Source organism: Chenopodium quinoa, unplaced genomic scaffold, assembly GCF_001683475.1.
Source record: "Chenopodium quinoa cultivar QQ74 unplaced genomic scaffold, ASM168347v1, whole genome shotgun sequence".
Taxonomy (NCBI): Eukaryota; Viridiplantae; Streptophyta; class Magnoliopsida; order Caryophyllales; family Amaranthaceae; genus Chenopodium; species Chenopodium quinoa.
The window spans coordinates 2,251,061-2,271,333 of NW_018744821.1; the positions used below are offsets into that span (position 1 = coordinate 2,251,061).

The 20,273-nt window shown below is 33.7% G+C and overlaps 2 protein-coding genes across 2 annotated transcripts; both read left to right on the forward strand.

Moving 5' to 3' along the window:
• The first annotated feature begins 630 nt into the window (after window positions 1-630).
• Window positions 631-2,810, forward strand: LOC110704135. The gene is made up of 4 exons (XM_021881912.1): window positions 631-886; window positions 1,625-2,147; window positions 2,336-2,507; window positions 2,628-2,810. Exons 1-4 carry the CDS (start codon window positions 631-633, stop codon window positions 2,808-2,810), a joined length of 1,134 nt encoding a protein of 377 aa, XP_021737604.1.
• A 12,077-nt stretch (window positions 2,811-14,887) lies between these two features.
• LOC110704085 (heat shock 70 kDa protein 18-like) lies at window positions 14,888-17,698 on the forward strand. The gene is made up of 2 exons (XM_021881866.1): window positions 14,888-15,107; window positions 15,933-17,698. Exons 1-2 carry the CDS (start codon window positions 14,888-14,890, stop codon window positions 17,567-17,569), a joined length of 1,857 nt encoding a protein of 618 aa, XP_021737558.1. The 3' UTR covers window positions 17,570-17,698.
• Window positions 17,699-20,273: the final 2,575 nt, after the last annotated feature.

Below are 20,273 nucleotides of genomic sequence, written 5' to 3' on the forward strand. Positions count from 1 at the left end.
TTGTTTTCATATGCCTTTTTTTCTTTGTTGTTACTTTGTCTTGATTCCTGCTATGTGATCTCTTTGTCTTTGGGAGAACTGTTAGTTACTCCCCCATGATTGTGGAACCTAAATGTTATTTTCAGGTGAAGAGTAGTTTTTGTTGAGCTGGGCTGAGAGCAGAGTGTTTAGTTTGTTTCTTAACAGTTTTATAGACTTCCCTACGTTATCTATAGACCATTTTTTTTGGACAATTGGATTTGAGGTTGTTTTGCCTCATTTGTAGTTTTTCTATGTTTATTGAGTTTTCTATCACTTAAATAATTTTATACCACCCTTTTTAGTTGTTTCCTTTTTTTTAAAGTAACCTTTAGAGTGACATTACCATCTCGACGTTATTTTCGCTAACGTATCGCCTTCTGTTTTAGACAGGGTGTTACAGTTGGTATTAGAGAAAACATTTTAAAAACTCTCATTGAGTTGCTGTAGTTCTAAAGAAAATTGTAGTTTAGTTGCCTAGGTAAACGTTAAAGCTTAAAGACCTTAGTGAGAGTTACTTGGGTAGGAAGTTATCTTGGGAATTTTCTTTATAGTAAATTTATATGTGCTTTTATCTTGTGCCATGCAAACTAACTTTGTCCTTTTTGTAGCATGCCTCCACGAAATGTAAGTGCTCAGAAAGAGGTTGTGTGTCGTAGACGTCGTGCCCTTGAAAATGTCATCATTTCCTTGGCAAACCGCAGTGCTGCTCCAAGTGGTGGCCAATCCACTTTCGATAGATTCGATCGACATTGTCCACCCACCTATGATGGAACTGCTGATCCAGTGGTACTTGAAGGGTGGTTAAGAGAAATGGAAAAGTTGTTCAATGCCACGGGCTGCCCACCCGAGGATAGAGTAGCTATTGGTACTTATTATCTGAAGCTCGAAGCTGACAATTGGTGGAGTACAGCCAGGGATGAATGCGTGGCTATGCCGGGATTCAGCTAGCCCTCACTACAAGAAAAATCACTTTTCGTAGCGATTATTTCGTAGCGATTGTTCATTCGCTACAATATGCAAGTATGTTTGTGAAATAATTAAGGATGTCGTATCATTTTTACAATCGCCATGGTTTTCCCATATAAAATCGATACGGAAAGCATAACAATACATATACACACTATTTTTACACATTTATATAATTTTGAGAAATCTTATCATTTACAATCGCCACTAAATCCTAAAAATCGATACGAAAAGCCTTTTCTACACTAGATATATAAATATTGTTTGACAAAGAATACATAAAATATGTCATAACTTATTGGTGAAACATTTAATTTAAGAGTTTGAGGTTGCATGTTCGAATCTTGTAAAGATCATACGCATGTTTTTTTTTAAGAAAATGAGTTGAACATTTATAGCGATTGTAATCGCTACAATAATCATCACGATTGGATGTAGTTTTTCGTATCGATTATTGAGGCCATCCCCAACGATATTGAAAACCACTACTAAAGGCTAAGGCAACGGGGGATATTGTATCGAATGACCATTCGTTGGGAAAGCTTTTTGTTGCAATTATAATCGATACTAAAGGTTAAAATAATCGCTACGAAAAGGTTATTTTCTTGTAGTGCCTTATTTGCAACTAAACTGAAAGAGAGATTCTACCCTGATGAACTTTGTTGGAAAAAGCAGGAAGAGTTTCTCTATCTGTCTCAAGGTTCCCTATCCATCCAGGAGTACACGGACAGGTTTACTGAATTGTCCCGTTTCGCTACCTCTATCATCCCTACTGAAGTTGAAAGGGTAAAGAGGTACATCAAGAAGATGGATCCTAGAGTGAGAATCCATGTGCTGAGCTCAGGCGTTGCTTCTTTCCAAGGGGCTTATGAGATTGCTCTTAGTATCCATGCATCCATAATTGACGAAGAAGCTGCGAAGGTTGCATCTGCAAGGAGACCTTCAGTGCCTTATTCTCAAGTTCCAACTAAGAAGCCGAGGGTCGATAATGCTGGAATAAGTGGTGATCGGAAAAGTTCTGGTCCTCGTCAGAGTTCTGTCTCGAAGAAGTGCTATAGGTGTGGCAAAGACCATCATCCAGGGAAGAACTATGATGGCACTACGTTTGTCTGTTACCTTTGCAAGGAAGATGGCACAAGTCTTATCAGTATCCCAAGAGAGTGAATTCTTCTGGTTCTAGTGGCTCAAAGCCTACTTCCTCATCTGCTCCTCCAAGGAATAGGATCTATTGCATGACCCAAGAAGAGGCCAATGTTTAGCCCGATGTTGTGACGGGTACATTTCTTATCAATAATGTTCCCGCTTATGTTTTATTTGATTCTGGTGCTACTGTGTATGTTATTGATAGCACTTTCATTTTAAAATCCAACTTGTCTTTTAGTTCTCCTGTGAAATCCATTATAACTCTTCCTTCGGGAGAGGATTTTTCCTGCCATCGGGAGTTTAAAGGAGTCCCTGTGGTTATCTCTGGGTTTGAATTATATGCTGACCTTAAGGAGTTTCCTATGATTGAGTTTGATGTGATCCTTGGTATGGATTGGTTATCAAAGTAACATGAAGCCATTCACTATCGCGATCAGAAGGTTATTTTGCGTGGTCCCAAAGGTAACCGAATCTCCTACTCTGGTATTGTGTTGAAGAAAAATGTGAAGATCATGTCTGCAATGAGAAGGAAGAAGCTTCGACATAAAGGTGATATCGTGTTCCTCTGTAGAGTTAAGGACTTGTCTCTCGAAGATCAACTCAAGAGCATTCCTGTTGTTTGGGAATATCATGATGTTTTCCCCGAGGAGTTACCTGGTATCCACTTGAAAGGGATGTAATGTTCAGTATCGATCTGGTTCTTGGTACTGCTCCGATACCCAAGGCTCCGTATAGGATGGCTCCTCTTGAATTGCAAGAGTTGAAGACTCAGCTGCAGGAGTTGATCGATAAGGGTTTCATAAGACCTAGTGTGTCTCCGTGGGGTGCTGCGGTGTTGTTTGTGAAGAAGAAAGACGGGAGCATGTGCTTGTGTATTCATTACCGAGAACTAAATAAGGTAATAATCAAGAACAAGTATCCCTTGCTACGGATTGAAGACTTGTTTGATCAGTTGAAGGCTGCTGGTGTGTTTTCCAAAATTGATTTCTGACCCGGGTACCATCAAATCCCTGTAAAAAAGGAAGACATCCCAAAAACTACATTTCGCACCAGATATGGGCATTATGAGTTTGAAGTGATGCCCTTTGGTCTCACTAATGCACCTGCCATTTTCATGGACTAGATGAACCGTACTTTCCATGAGTACCTTGATACCTGTGTTGTGGTTTTCATTGATGATATCCTGATATATTCTAAGGATGAAGAAGAACATAAGAAACATTTAAAAATGATCTTAGATGTCTTACAGAAGCAAAAATGGTATGCTAAGTTGTCTAAATCTGAATTCTGGTTGAAGGAAGTTGCTTTTCTAGGGCATATCATTAGTAGGGAAGGTGTGAAGGTGGATCCTACAAAGGTTAAATCCGTGGTAAAATGGGAAAGTCCTAAGAATGTGTCTGAGGTTTGGAGTTTCCTTGGTCTTGCTGGATATTACCAGCATTTTGTGAAGGACTTCTCCAAGATAGCCCAACCTCTAACCATGTTGATGCGCAAGGATTGCAAGTTTAGATGGTCCGATGAATATGAGGAGGCTTTTCGATCATTGAAGAGGAGTTTGACTTCTGCCTCAATTCTTACCTTGCCTAGTGAAGGGGTGGAATTTGAAGTGTATAGTGATGCCTCAAAGAATGGTCTGGGTTGTGTTCTGATGCATCGGGGAAAGGTCATTGCTTATGCTTCAAGGCAGTTAAAGGTTCACAAAAGGAACTACCCTACTCATGATCTTGAATTGGCGGTTGTGGTTTTCGCGCTCAGAATATGGCGACACTATCTTTATGGTATTCAATGCAAGATGTACACAGATCACAAAAGTCTGAAATATATTTTCACTCAGAAGGACTTGAATATGAGGCGAAGGAGGTGGTTGGAACTGTTCAAGGATTATGATTTGTCTTTGGATTATCGTGAGGGAAAACAAATAAGGTACAAAATGCTCTGAGCCGTAAGAGCAATTAGTCTTTGAATGCAGTTAGGGTTTTGCCTAAAGGTTTGTGCGAAGAGTTTCGTAAGTTCGACATTGAAACGGTGCCTCAAGGATATGTTGATTCCTGTTTGAATGCCATAAGTGTTGAACCTGTGTTATACCGAGAGTTGCGAGAAAAGCAAAGGGGGATTCGAGACTCGAGAAGATCCGTGAAGCCAAAGCACAGGGTCGAGCTGAAAATTTTGAGATCTACGCTGATGGTAGTCTGAAGTTCTAGGGTCGTTTGTTGTCCCAAATGATGCTGAGTTGAAAGGGAAGATTCTCGAGGAAGCTCATAACACTCCCTATTCTGTTCATCCTGGGGGTGATAAGATATATAAGGACTTGAAGGTGAATTTTTGGTGGTCGGGTATGAAGAAGGAGATAGCCGAGTTTGTTGCTCGATGCTTGGTTTGTCAAAAGGTGAAGATTGAACATCAAAGGCCTGGAGGGTTGCTTCAACCTTTGCCTATTCCAGCATGGAAGTTTGATTCTATCTCCATGGATTTTGTTATGGGTCTCCCAGTAACCTCAGGGGGATTGAAAGCTGTTTGGGTGATAGTGGACCGATTTCCCAAGGTTGCTAGGTTCATTCCTTTGAAGAACACATGGTCAATGGAGAAGTTAGCCGAGGCTTATGCTAATGAGATCATCCATCTTCATGGTGTTCCGAAGGATATTGTGTCGGATCGAGACCCGAGGCTCTTGTCTCATTTCTGGGTTGCTTTACAAGAAGCGTTTGGCACGAAGCTAAAATTGAGTACTGCTTTTCATGCTGCCATTGATGGTCAGATTGAGAGGACCATCCATAATCTAGAGGATATGCTCCGTGCTTGTGCTTTAGAGTTGCAGCAGTCATGGGTGAAATCTCTAATTCTTGTAGAGTTCTCCTACAACAATAGTTATCAGGCTAGTATCCAAATGGCTCCTTATGAGGCTCTTTATGGGAGGAAGTGTCGTAGTCCTACTTGCTTGAGCGACATTAGCGACTCTTTGGTTCTAGGGCCAAAGTTGATTCAAGATACTGTTGAAAAGGTAAAGGCGATCCGTGCTAGATTGAAAGCTGCACAAGATAGGCAGAAATCTTATACTGATCTTCGGCGAAGACCTGTTGCCTATGAGGTAAGGGACAAGGTTTTGTTGAAAGTGTCTCCGATGAAGGCGGTAATGCGCTTCAGTATGAAAGGGAGGCTCATTCCAAAGTACGTAGGTCCCTATGAGATCCTTGAAAGGGTCGGAGAAGTTGCTTACCGGTTGGCATTGTCGTCAGAGTTGTCAAAGGTTCATGACGTATTTCATGTGTCACAACTACGAAGGTATCGTAGGATCCATCTCATTTGATCCCGGTTGAGACAGTTGAGGTTGAACCAAACTTAACTTTTGAGGAGCGACTAGTTCAAATTCTTGACCGTCAGGATCGAATTCTTCGAAGGAAAGTGGTTCCTTTAGTGAAAGTCTTGTGGAGAAGTCAAAAGTATGAAGAAGCCACATGGGAAACCGAAGAGTCAACGCGACTAAAATACCCTGAGTTGTTCGAAGCAGGTACTTTATTAATTTTGTCTGCTTTCTTTTACCTCTATTATTTTGAGTGTTGAGTTGGTTTATGCTTATTTTCAAGTTTTGAGGACGAAACTTTTTGTGAGTAGGGGTGACTGTTATACCCCATATTGTTTGTGACGTGAGTATTTTTAAAATGTATATTTATAATAATTTTTTCTTTAAATTAATACGAATTTTATTTTCTTATTTAAGTAAGAAAAATAATATATTATTTTAAGTAATGATCGCCTTAGTACTAGTTTGTCGTAGTAGTAATTTTAAGTTAAGCGTGCGAATTAGTTTAATAGAGTGTTGGACCGACCAAACTATATTACTCACTAATGTTGACCCATTGTGCTATGTCACGTAAAAGGGGAGAAATTCAAGGGTTTGCTGGCTGCTAATGCTTCTTGTGTAACCCCCATTCTAATTACCTCTATATTGATGATTGTAACCCCCAATCCCTTTAATTTTGCCTAACCCTCAAACTTCTCTCCTTCCCCTCTATTTTAACCTCACGCTGCCCAGCCATGTTATATCATTCTTGCTGCATTATAGTCTCTAAACTCACAAAATTTCTCACAAAAAAAGTCCACAAAGTAACGGTTCCATTCGAGGGCGTTTGGAGTTTCGATCCTTGTTCGTTGGGGCTCGTTTGTACTCATTCTTGCACTCTACTTTGAAGGTAACTAGTACTATCCCCTATACTAGGTTTCACTTAGTTTATAATGCATGACTTACGCTTAGAACGATTGAGAAAGTCGTATGACGAAAACTAGTACGATCGTTATATAGAAACTGATTTTATTTGGACAATTTGTGAACTATTTACGAACTAAATTTTTTGCGACATGCGTGTTTAATGGGACTGCCATATACCAGTTTTGTATGTCAATTATCAAGGATTAATTTCTTGAGATAATTCATAATTACCGTTAGAGAATAAATAATTATTCATGCTTGACCATATCCATGCTAAGTATATTTCGTTGGAGATTTTTGTAACTGTGTTGGGCCCGTATCACCATACGGCCCATTACATCTAGGGCATCAATCCAAGACCAATAAGTCAGCAAAATATACAAAACAGCTTGATTGAAATAAACAAGGAAAGCAACATCATACATATCAATCAAGGAGATACTTGCCAAAGATACACCTACAGAACAGGGAAGAAGATAAATCAAGAAGATCTTCTTCATTTTGAATATATTCCGAAGATATTTGTAAACCCTAGAGATCCCTAGGTATAAATAAGTGTAATTAGACATTTTCAGCATTCATGTACACACACATACTCTAAATATAATAGAATTACTCTACTTTTATCTACGGAACCACATCCCTACTAAGAAGAAAGCTTGTCCTTGCTCAGTATTGTGTTTCTGAACTCACTCTCTTCACATAGCTGAATTCTTGTTGCCTACTTATTGCTTATTTGTTGTTCATCTATTGCTTTGTCAATCGTTTATAGTAGATTTATATGCTTTTGGTAGTATAATTGTTATTACCCCTCAAACCTAGCAGATTCTCATATGACCTTGTTGAGATTTGCCTAAACAAACTGGACTAGCAAGTTTCAGATGGTTGTACTGTGAAACATGGAGTTGACTTTCATAGCTAATAATGATTAAATTAGTTGCTTGAATCTTAGTTTAATTGGGTCATGGTTTTAACTGGTATAAGTGGTGTTTGTAGAGTATAGTGCAGTTTCGAAAAGTAATATGGAGGGAGTTGTTGCTTGCAATTTGTGTGAAAATAGTGTCAGTATAGTACTCTGACTATCACTTTATAAATCATGCTAGGAGTTCATGTAATTGTATTATGTAATGTATTTTCAAGTTATTAATTGGTACAATGACTAGTAATCTAAGTAGGTGAACTTTGGCTAGATAATTATGGGGTGTCTGAACTTTTATGTAAGTTGTTGGTTGGGATTAGTTTAGGGTATATAATCATGATTAAAACTTGTTTTGGCTCAAATTATACAATATAATACTTGTGTTAATGTGACGGCCAAGGTGTGCAAGTTTGGTAATTTTTAGAGCAATAATCTAATTATTCTGTTTTTTTTTTAAAGTATGTATTTGCAATTTGTAAAAAAATGGACAGCATGTATATGTGTGTTTATAATGTGCATATTTTTAATTAAAAGTCTTTTCATGGTGTTGGTAGGTAACACACTATTTAAGCTACGCATGTTGTGGTGTTTGATAAGATAATTCTTGAGTATAAGACCATATGGGGCAACTCTACTGATCATTGATAATTTTTTTATTTAACATTATATTATTTTATTGATTTTTATATTGATTTTAAGTTAGGAGCCATTGGACTGCGGGATTCTAATGGTTAGAACATGCCAACTACTTGGCTGCGGGATTCAAGTAGTATAACCTGGGTTAATTGTTGTCGTCCGGGAGGTTCGGAGGTGTAAGACCATATTTGGCTTCTATCCGACACCGGGAGTTTGGCCATTCTTAGACATAGTCTCCTGACAAACCTTAGGAAGTGGATTGCGGGCTTCCACTAGCGTTCGATCCTACTTTAGTCAAATTGTTTATCTATGATATAAATATTATTACTAAATTGTTTAACATGTCTTGCTTGTTTGAATTATTATATGAACTTTAACAATTATTTTTTTTCCGTTTTCATGTTTTAATTTACTAAATAACCCTATTTTCCATTGAATATTTTCTTCCTAATATCTTTATTTTCTTCCGGTTCATGTCTTGTGACTTTGTTTTCATATGCCTTTTTTCTTTGCTCTTACTTTGTCTTGATTCTTGCTATGTGATCTTTGTCTTTGGGAGAACTGTTAGTTACTCCCCACTAATTGTGGAACCTAAATGTTATTTGCAGGTGAAGAGTAGTTTTTGTTGAGCTGGGCTGAGAGCAGAGTGTTTAGTTTGTTTCTTAACAATTTTATAGACTTCCCTATGTTATCTTTATACCATTTGTTTTGGGACAATTGGATTTGAGGTTGTGCTGCCTCATTTGTAGTTTTTCTATGTTTATTGAGTTTTCCTTCACTTAAATAATTTTATACCACCCTTTTCAGTTTTTGTAAACATGCAAAAGTTTTTGTAAAACTCTATACAATATTTTTATCATAAAAATTTATCCAAAAAAACTTACTTAGCATCATATGTGTCACAATAATATCTATTTGTCGTCTACGTGTTGCTACACTTGGCGAAAATTGGAATGCCAAGTGTCTCTATCTCGCTGCTGGCTGAGAGATCGACTTTAACTATTAGTGATATGATATGATATGATATAAATTCACCCTATTATCCATCCTATAATTTTCTTTTTATTTTTTTTTTTTTTGAAGGAGAGTTTTCTAAAATTTTGTGCAAGTCATTATACTAGTGTTGCGATAACTACAAAACGATAGAGTACTTTTCTATTTTATAAAAGTATTTACCAAACACATCTATATAAACAACTTATACAATTAGCTATCTAGACAAACCAATCTAGGGTTTTATTTATTTTTTTATTTTAAAGTAATCCTATAATTGAACGGCTTTGACTATATACAGCTAGATTGTTTTAGTGCAAAGGTTAGATATATGAGATCAATCATATTGGAAATTATATGTGTGATATATTTTTCATACTAGGTTAGGTCTCGTGTCATGCACGGTTATTTTAATTACTCTATATGTTTTTTAATAGATTAATTTCTCCGTATTCAATGACATTTTTAATTAAGAGAGTCACAAATATTTTTTTTTCTACGGTTTAATAAAATGAAAATAGCATATTATGTTGGACTATTTAATGCGTCAAAAACTATTGGACTTTTAATAAAAAATAAATAAATAAGAAGAGTGCAGTCCATTTATATATTGAATTAATTTGTAATCTTTAAAAATTTCTCAATTAATTTTTATAGTATAGTTATTTCTATATAGAAAAATATAAATAAAAAAATTTGTAAATGAGTTAATGTATATTCAATTAAGATTATATTCTTAAAAATATTCCATTAGAATTACATTGTTTTATGAATGATTATTTATTTCCTTATTACTCTGTAGTTAGTAATTGCATATCAGCATAAGAAAGGTAAATATTTTTGCTCATATAAATTGTTGACAAGTACAAACTTTTTCAAAATAACTTCCTTAAAAAAAATTATTTAAAAAAAACTAAAGCCACACCAGAATTTGACACATGTCATTGGTGGTGTGTCTTTTATATATAGTTACTAGATGTAAGCCCGTGCGATGCACGATTCTAGTAACTATTTTATTTAATTTAAAATTGTGTATATTTATGAAGATCATTTATTAGTTATATGGGTAAAATTCCTAATATCATAAGATACTTTTTAATTTTAACACTAAAATTATCTTTTGTTGTTTTATTTATTTTATGTGACGCACTGACGCTTGAATTTAAAATCCCAAACCTTTTTCACTAATTTTGCTTATGTGACAATTTAAATTTTTAATTCAAAAAAGAAATGACAAATCTCGTTTTTTAATTGATCAAAATATGTCTTTTGCCTATGCGTTTATTTTATATACTCGCTCTGTTTAAAATGTTAGTCTCATTTATAATCGTTTAACTATAAAATATTATGGGAAATTAGTAATATGAGATTTAGTTCTATTCATCTTGATGAGTACATTATTAAAATCAGACTTTTACAACATTTTCTAGGGAGAGATTAAAGATATTTAAGATTAAAAATTTGCATCCATATATGTAAAAAAGATGATTATTACTTAGTTTTTTTTATTGTTTTTTTTTAGAGAAGATAACTATTGGTTTTAAAAGTAATTTAAATTTTAATTATTCACTATTCATTGTTTTTACCTATGTGTCAAAATTCTTAAATCTTATTCGTCACTTTTGCTTAGGTGGCGAGTAAATTTTTTAATTCTAAAATAATTATTAATCTAATTTTTCATTAGACAAAATAATACCTTTTCTTATGTGGCGCGTCAAATGCTCTCGGAAAATGTCTACTTTATATATATATATATATATATATATATATATATATATATATATTAGACTAGATAAAGCCTGTGCGATACACAGTTTGTTTGATTTTTTTTTTTATTATTATTCTTTTTTTTTTTGTATTTATGAGCTAAAATTTGTTATATATTTAGATAAAATACCTAATATTAGAAGATAGTATTTAATATTGAATTAATTAAAACTTAAAAATCTCATTCGCCAATTTTGCTTACGTGGCATTTGAATTATTTAATTCTAAAAAAATTTAATAATCTCTTATTTAATTGGCTACTACTAAGATTTATAATCCTACATGGCGCGCTGAGAAAATTAGATCCTACGTGGCTCTCTAAAAAATCGGGAAAAAACTCCCCTTTAAACATATACTAGTTTTGTGCCTTGTGCAATGTCCGGGTTACTTATTGTATTTTAAGATAAATTTTTAATCTATATGTCAAAATTTAAAATGTATCATTGATACATAATTAGTTAGGAATTGATGTGTTTTTGTAAAAGGCATTTAATGACTAATAATAATAATGTTAATGGAAATATTTGAATTAATACATTAAAAAAAATTGGGTTTTTCTAAGATATACCCTTAAGGTATTCGAGTTTCTAAGGTGTACCCATGCTTTTTCAAGTTTCTAAGTAGTGCCCTTCAACTCCTTATCAATACTAAAATGTACCCTTATTAGTTATTTAAAAGTTAATTCAGAGTGTGATTTTGTGGCTTCAGTTTTCATTATTAGGGTTGCGGTGGCTAAGATTTCTTTCTCCTACCATTTCCTTACCTTTTATCATCTTTCTATTAAATTTATAGTTAACTTTAGGTGACGTGGAAGTCCCAAGGAGGGTACCATTCATTAATGGTAGTGAGTTGAGGGGCAAAACTTAGAAACTTGAAAAAAGCATGGGTACACCTTAGAAACTCGAATACCTTAGGGGTATAGCTTAGAAAAATCCATTTAAAAAATTAGCAAAAAAACTAAATAAAATAAATGTTCAAAACCCGTTGGATTGACCCAAACCCAAAACTTTGGGAAATGGTTGAACATATTTCGACTCGTAACCTAAAGTGACCCGATCTGAGATGACTCATGACGCGACCCTAATTGACAGGTGTACATAGTTATAAAACTCTATTAGATTGTAAAGTATATATTATTTTAATCGAGTAATATATATTATAAATTGATGATTTATGCTTTGAACTAAATCCTTCCCTCTTAAAAAATTATGATATAAAAAATAAATTTATATGATAATTTTTTAGAATTATAATCTAATATTTTCTTAAAAAAATAAAATTATAATTCAATTTGTACATCTGAAATATTGATATTTTATTAAAAATAAAACTTTAAACTAACAATTTTATTTTAAAATTTTATCCAAATATAATTCTAAAATAACTTTTTTTTATCTTATGAATTCTATTTAAATCTAACCAACATGGCGCGACACTTGGCGAAAAGTTGTAACGCTAAGTGTTGTTGTCTCGTAACCTGGCTAAAAAATTAGCTTTATATATTAGTTACTAGTTTTGTTCCTCGTGCGATGCTCGGGTTGTTTATGGAATTTTAAGATAAATTTATATTATAATTCAATTTAATTGATTGAAAATAGAATTCTAAATTAACTTTTTTTTCCTACAAAGTCTATCTATATTTATCCAACGTGGTACGGCACTTGGCGAAAAGTTAAAATGTTATACGATGTTGTCTTATAGCCTAATTATAATTTTAATATTTGGTATTTTATCGAAAATAAAACTCTAAGCTAACCATCTTATTCTAAATTCTATCCTAATTTGATTGAAAAAAGAATCTTTAACTAACTTTTTTATCTTATGAATCTATTTAAATCTATCCAAGGTGACGCGACACTTGGCGAAAAGTTAGAATGTCAAGTGTATGATTTAATCTATTTAAATCTAGTTTTGTACCCGTGTGATACTCGGGTTGTTTATTGAACTTTAAGATAAATTTTTAATCTATATGTCAAATTTTAAAACATATCATTGATACAGAATTAATTAGGAATTGGTGTGTTTTTGTGATGATTTAAACTATATAGTAGGCATGTAATGACTAATAATAATAACATTGGTGAAAAATATTTCTTGACTCTTAACCTAAAATAATGACCCTGTCGGAAATGACTCAAGATTGTAAAGTATATTGTTTTAATTGATTAGAATATATTATAAATAATGGATGTGGTGCTTTTTGAGCTAATTCCTTCGCTCCAAAAAAAATACTATGATATAAAAAATAAATTTATATGATAATTTAAGAGTGTAATAATTTTTTTTTTAAAAAATGATAATTTAATTTGTACATATGAAATATTGGTACTTTATCGAAACTAAAACTCTAAATTAACAATTTTATCCTAAAATTCTATCCAAATTTGATTGAAAATAGAATTCTAAATTAATTTTTTATGATACAAATTGAATCCTATATAACTCTATCCTACGTGGCGCGACACTTGGCGAAAAGTTGGAACGCCAAGTGTCGCTATCTCGTCGTCTGACTAAAAGTTTAGCTTTATATATTAGATACTAGTTTTGTGCCCGTGCGATGCACGAGTTGTTTATTGAATTTAAAGATAAATTTTTTAATCTATATGTCAAATTTTAAAATATACCATTGATACAAAATTAGTTTATTGATGTGCTTTTGTAACGATTTGCTATCTACTGCCCCCGTCCCATAATTACAGGCAAATATCTCCAAAAAGTACGATTTTTATGGAGGATGGAAAAAGTAGAGGAATGTTGTATGAATAAAAATAAAAAGTGAAGAATGTTGTATGAGGATAATAAACTGTAGAGAATATTGTATAGAAAAGTTAAAAAGTAATGAGTGTTTAAGTATGTGTGTACTTTGTATGAAAAAAAAAGTAAGTAATGATTTTTTAGGTATGTGTGTAATTTGTATGGAAGAGCTAAAAAGTAAGTAATGATGAGGTATTATTTTTAGTAATAGTAGGAACTTTTTAGGACACCCAAAATAGTATATTTGCCAGTAATATTGGTGGAAATGTTCGATTTAATACATTAAAAAAATAAACAAATAATAAATTAAATAAGATAAATGTTCAAAGCCCGTTGGGTTGACCCGAACAAAAACTTTGGGCAAAGTTTAAATATTTCTTGACTCGTAACCTAAAATGACCCAATTCGAGATGACTCATGACTCAACCCTAATTGACAGGTCTATATAGTAATAAAATTCAATTAGTTGTGAAGTATATATTATTTTAACCGATTATTCTATATTATAAATAGATGTTTTACACTTTAAACTAATTCCTTCGCTCCAAAAAAAAAATATTATGACATAAAAAATTAAATTTATATGATAATTTTTAAGAATTATAATCTAATAATTTTTTTGAATAAAATTACAATTTAATTTGTATCTCTAAAATATTGGTCTTTTATCGAAAATAAAATTCTAAACTTAAAATTTTATCCTAAAATTCTATTTTTTTTTTTGTTTTTTTTTTTATCTTAGGAATTTTATTTAAATCGCTCCAACGTGGCACGACACTTAGCGAAAAGTTGAAACGCCAAGTGTCGCAAAATCGTGACCTGGCTAAAAGTTTAGCTTTATATATTAGTTATATGATATGATATGATATTATATTAGATTGATTGATTTAGGGCCTGTTCATATTTACTTATTTTTCAGTTCAGTTCAGTTCAGTTCAGCTCTAATCAGTTCAGTTCAATTCAGTTCAGTTCAGCTCTTAATTTCCCTCTCTCATAAAATATTCATTTCAGCTTAGTTCTGTTCAGTTCAGTTCAGTTCAGTTCAGCTCCAATCAATTCAGTTCAGTTCTGCTCCAATCAGTTCAGTTCAGCTCAGTTCAGTAAATATGAACAGACCCTTATTATATTATTATGAGAATAATATACGGAGCACTTAGAATTATTTATGTTAAGATATTTTTTCATATAATTAAAAAAAAAAGTTTGATATATGTTTAGGATATATGATTTTGAATTTGTGATATATATATCTTTTAGAAAGATTATTATTCTATCTTTATAAGCTTAGGTTTTGTTGAAGAATTTGGCACTTCTTATTAAAATAGAAAATTCTAAGTAGTCTTCAACTCTACACTTCTTATTTCCTAAAAAAATACCCTTAGTAGTCTTACATACTCCGTCGGACCTCCGTGTGATTGCTTTACGTTCCACTCGAAATTTCCCATAATTCATTCTGCCAATCGAACTAATAAAGAAAAAAAAAAATGGTGGGGGAAGGTAGTAAAGAATGGCCGGCAATAGGAATCGATCTCGGGACGACATACTCTTGTGTTGGAGTATGGCAGCACAACCGTGTTGAAATAATAATCAATGATCAAGGAAACAGAACAACACCGTCTTGTGTTGCTTTCAATCAAGCTCAACGTCTTATTGGCGAGGCTGCTAAAAATCAGGCTACTTCTAATCCTGTTAATAGTGTTTTTGGTTCGTTTTCTGTAAATTTAATTTTGCTTCGTTACTTTACATGGAGGTTTTTTAAAATTTTCCTAGAATTATAATTAAAACTCTTTGTTGTTATTAATTCTAGTACTTGTATTTGTGGTACACTGACTGTCTAACATTACCGTACCTTACAATCCACAATTATGTTTTATTATAAGTTAATAATTACTGATTGATATAAACAACACAACTTTTAATTTTTACTCTGTGAACAAATATTTATAGATTATAGATTAAATTTTTCTGTAGATTAAAATTATCAATATGTGCCCTTTTCGGTAAAGATAACATAGACAAATAGGTTTGATACACAAATCACAACATATCTATATGTGGAAAAGTTAATGTTGGACTCCCATGAGAAGATAGCATTTTACTTGTAATAATCTAGTAAAGTTTTGTATAATGTACGAAAGTGGTAAATACTTGAATACGCATTATTGATGTAATAAAGGGTGGCTAAATAATAAGATGATCGATCTGTAATGAACGAGATATACACATTACACCATAAGTCTTAGAGTATGTATTTGTCTCGTAAAGAACATTAATTGTAACAATTGGTTGGTCGTTGGTGTAGTGGTAATTGGGACTACACTTAGTAGGGAGAATCCGTGTTCGATCCCCGCACCAACAATTAGGAGGGGACTGGAACTTAACCACCCAGAACTGATCAAAACATTAACTTTTATGTGACACTATTCTTGTAAAAGTTTATACTTTGGATTTCAAAATTTGACGAAGTTGCTATTTTTATATTTGTCAATCCCTTATATTTAGTTTCTTATTCATTGAAATAATTTACAGATGCAAAGAGGCTTATTGGCAGAAGATTCACCGATGAAGTAGTACAGAATGACATGAAACTCTGGCCTTTTAAGGTTATTTCCGCGTCTGAAGAAAATAAACCTGCTATCGTAGTCACCTATAAAGGCGAAGAAAAACAGTTTGCTGCAGAGGAGATCTCTTCAATGGTCTTGATGAAGATGAAACAGACTGCAGAGACCTACCTTGGCTCAGAAGTGAAAAATGCTGTTATCACTGTCCCTGCTTATTTCAATGATTCCCAACGTCAGGCAACAAAAGATGCGGGTACCATTGCTGGACTCAATGTCATGCGCATTATCAATGAACCAACAGCTGCTGCCATTGCCTATGGTCTTGACAAGATGGCCACTAATATGAAACAGACATCTAAGAATGTGTTAGTTTTTGATCTTGGTGGTGGGACATTTGATGTATCTTTGGTTAGAATTGGTAAACAGGCTTGTGAAGTGAAAGCAGTTAACGGAGACACCCATTTAGGTGGTGAGGATTTTGACAGTAGAATGGTTGATTACTTTGTGGCCGAGTTTAAGAGGAAACATAACAAGGACATTAGTGGAGATCGCAGGGCTATTGGGAGGTTGAGATCTGCTTGTGAGAGGGCAAAAAGGATGCTATCATCAGCTACCGAGACTAGTGTTGATGTAGATTGTCTCTACGAGGGTATTGATTTATATTCGACCATCTCCCGAGCCAAGTTTGAAAGGTTGAACCTGGATTTGTTTACCAATTGTATAAATCCTGTTAAGAAATGTTTGGAAGACGCCAAGATGAAAAAGACTAAAGTTGATGATGTTGTTCTTGTTGGTGGGTCAACTAGGATTCCGAAGGTTCAAGAATTGTTGAAAGATTTCTTCCATGGGAAGGAGTTTTGCCAAAGCATTAACCCAGATGAGGCTGTTGCATATGGTGCTGCGGTTCAAGCTGCAATGTTGAGCGGTGTACGTAACAATAGGGACTTTACTCTAGTAGATGTAACTCCTCTGTCCCTTGGACTCAGGTATTATAGTGGTAAAATGGCCATTTTCATTCCAAGAAATACTACCTTTCCAGTGAAAAAGTCAGGTATTGTTTACAATGCAGATAACGATACAACCGTTCATTTTCGTGTATTCGAAGGTGAGAGACCCATCGCCTTCGACAACAACTTCTTAGGTATGTTTGAACTGCACAATATCCCTCCAGGGCGGAAAGGTAAAGAAAAATTTGAAGTCTGCTTTGAAATCAACAATGATGGTATCCTTACTGTGTCAGCGCATCACATAGGCACTAACAACAAAAAACAATTAAGTATTGCAAATCACAGTTGTAGGTTATCCAAAGAAGAGATTGATCGAATGGTGGAGGAGGCCAACAAGTACAAGGTAGAGGACGAGGAACACAAAAAAGCTGTTGCAGCCAAGCTTGCATTGCAGAATTATGCTGAAAGTAAGTGGGACATGGTGGAAGTTTGCTGGAATAAGTTTCGAGAGGAGAATGCTAAGAAGATGAAGGATGCAATTGACAAGACGATCCAGTGGCTCGACTGGAATCTCAATCTCACTCGAGTCTCTGAATACGAGGAAAAGTTGAATGAGCTCAAGACCATTCTCGACCCTTTGATTGGAGACATGCCTTGATAAAGGTGCTGCTACCACCAGCTAGCTAGAGATGCTATTATTGACCCCCACTCTATTGATATATAATGCTTAAAATGGTATGTGCTCTAAATTATTAGCTCTGATTTGTTAGATTGTGATGTCAATTACAGATTATTATTTAATAAATTAAAGCATTATTATTTATAACATAAAAGTGGGTTATGCTGATATAATAACTTGATAAGTAATGAAGTATATGGCTGATATAATTTCTTGGTGCTCAATTAGTATCAGGGTTGAATGGGTAGCTTAATGACTTTCCTACCCTGCTTTTCTACTTTCAAGAAAAAAATAAAAAAAAAATAATTGAAAATTGAATGTATTCGACTGAAAATATTGCAGATAAAGAGATATATTGTTGATCCAAGCAATATTGAGTAAGGACGTGTAAAGAACATTTGGAAACGAATGTAGTACAAGGCCACAACAATACAAGCCAAGAGTATCGCTCAAGTTTAAGCCAAGAGTAGCTTAATAACATTGTATAAAATTCGTATTCTGATAAACTTTTAAAATGCATGACAATACAATCAATTAGAAAGACTAAAATCATATACACAAAAATTACAGAAGTGGCTAATAATAGAGCAACAAATCACAATATACTCTATTTTCGAAGCATAGCAGCCTCAGCAGTCTTGGTATTAGGCTTGTGTCACTACTCTGCTCGCCTCGGCTCAACTCCGGCCTTGATCGATGCTAAAAACTCGGGCCACTTTTGGACTGCATTGGCTGTATGAAGGTTCACCGTATACCATCTCGAATATGCACTTTCGAAAAGAGTAAATGTCAACCAACTTAATATAATCTTCTTGTTGATGAATCTTTGGTGTGCCAAATTTCTGTTTAAAAAACGACGCCAAACCATAATCTTCACTTCCTGTCTTACCATCGAGATAATTGTTTACACGATTAATGTGTTCGAAGCGGGTCGTCGACTTGGTTATAATGCGTACATAAAATGGAGCGACGTAAACCTCTTCCCATTTATCAACGGTGATTGCCACAAACAATGTAACGATTACATTCCATACAAAAATGCTTATTAAGAGATATTTTGCAATGAGAACCACGAAATTTGACATGGTGAATTGGAGAAGAGAGGATGAAACAGAATAAAATTAAATACTGATTAAAGAAAAGAAATCAAAATAAAAATGGCAAAAGAGAGAAAATTAAAGAAATAAAGATAAAATCTAGGATTTTTAGAATAACTTGTATTTTCGATCAATTTCAATTGATCAGAGATGTGAGAAAGTAAAGAAAGGTATGAGAAAGATAGCACTGAAAGAGGGAAACTAAGAGGATAAAAACTGAATATTACGGCAACAACAATTAATTTCTACGGACACTCTAAAGAAATAAAGAGTAATAATTCTTGATGATTTATATATGAGTATTGAAACAATTAATAGGCAAGCAATGCAACATGTATAATTTCTGCCCCTAGCTTTGCATCAAAAATAAAAATAAAAAAATGCAACATTTCTAGGTTTGTAATAATAGCCGACTAGCTGTGGGAAAAAAAAAGCAATTAGCTAACAAAATCTCTTAAGAAAAAGATAAAAGCTAACAATAAGATAACAATTGACTTTACTAGATAAGTATTATTGGTTTATTGACTAAAAAAACTAATTTGTTTCTTTAGTTCAATTCATTTTTTTTTCCTTATCTATTTCGATCCAAATCTAATTAAACTGTCTGATTTGATCACTACAAAAAAAAATGCTCATTTACCGATGGCTAGAAAATTCCATCGGTAAAAAAATAATTTACCGATGGTTTAACTTAGCCATCGGTATTTCTCATAATACCGATGGCCTGGCTATCGGTATATTTTTTCCGATGGCTTTCTTCCATCGGTAAAATATTAAATTTTAAAATAAAATTTGAATTTTTTACCGATGGCTTTTGGCTATCGGTATTTTACCGATGGCTATAAGCCATCGGTAATTTTAAAAAAAAAATTAAAAAAATTCGAGTAAACCCTAAAAGCACCCCCTTCCCCTTTTCACTGTCTTCTATCTTCTTATCCCACGCCTCCTCCTTCTCCCTCCTCTCTTTTTCTCTCTCCTCTCTCCTTCCCCCTTTTGCTCTTTTCTCCTCTCACTTCCATTCCCATGTTTTTTTTTCTCTTCCTCATCTCTCATCTCTTCCTCATCTCGGTTTCTCCCTCCCTCTCAGTTTTGTTCTTTCTCATGGTGTTTGTGGCTTTGTTCGACGGTGTTCGTGGGCTATTTGTGGGAATTCCGGCGGCATTGTGGTGTTTTTGGTCTAATTCGACAATAAAAACTTCAGATCTGGAGTTTTTATGGTCGAATTAGACCATTTAAACCTTGAGAAATGAAAACAATATCTAAAGGTATGTTATTTGTGGTTGAATATTTGTTGGGTTTTTTTTTGTTTTTTGTGGGTTTTGTCGTTGATTTTCGTGGATTTTATGGTTAATTTCATGGGTTTTGTGGTTGAATGTCTTATTTTTGTGGTTGATTTTCGTGGGTTATATGGCTGAATTATTTGGTAGATTTTCGAGGGAGTTGTGGTTGATTTTCCTTAAATTTTGGTTGATTTTCGTTGGATTATTGTGGTTGATTTTCGTTGGATTTTTGGTTGATTTTTGTTTGATTTTTGTTGTTTTTTTGGTTGATTTTCGTTAGTTTATGTGATTGATTTTCATGGATTC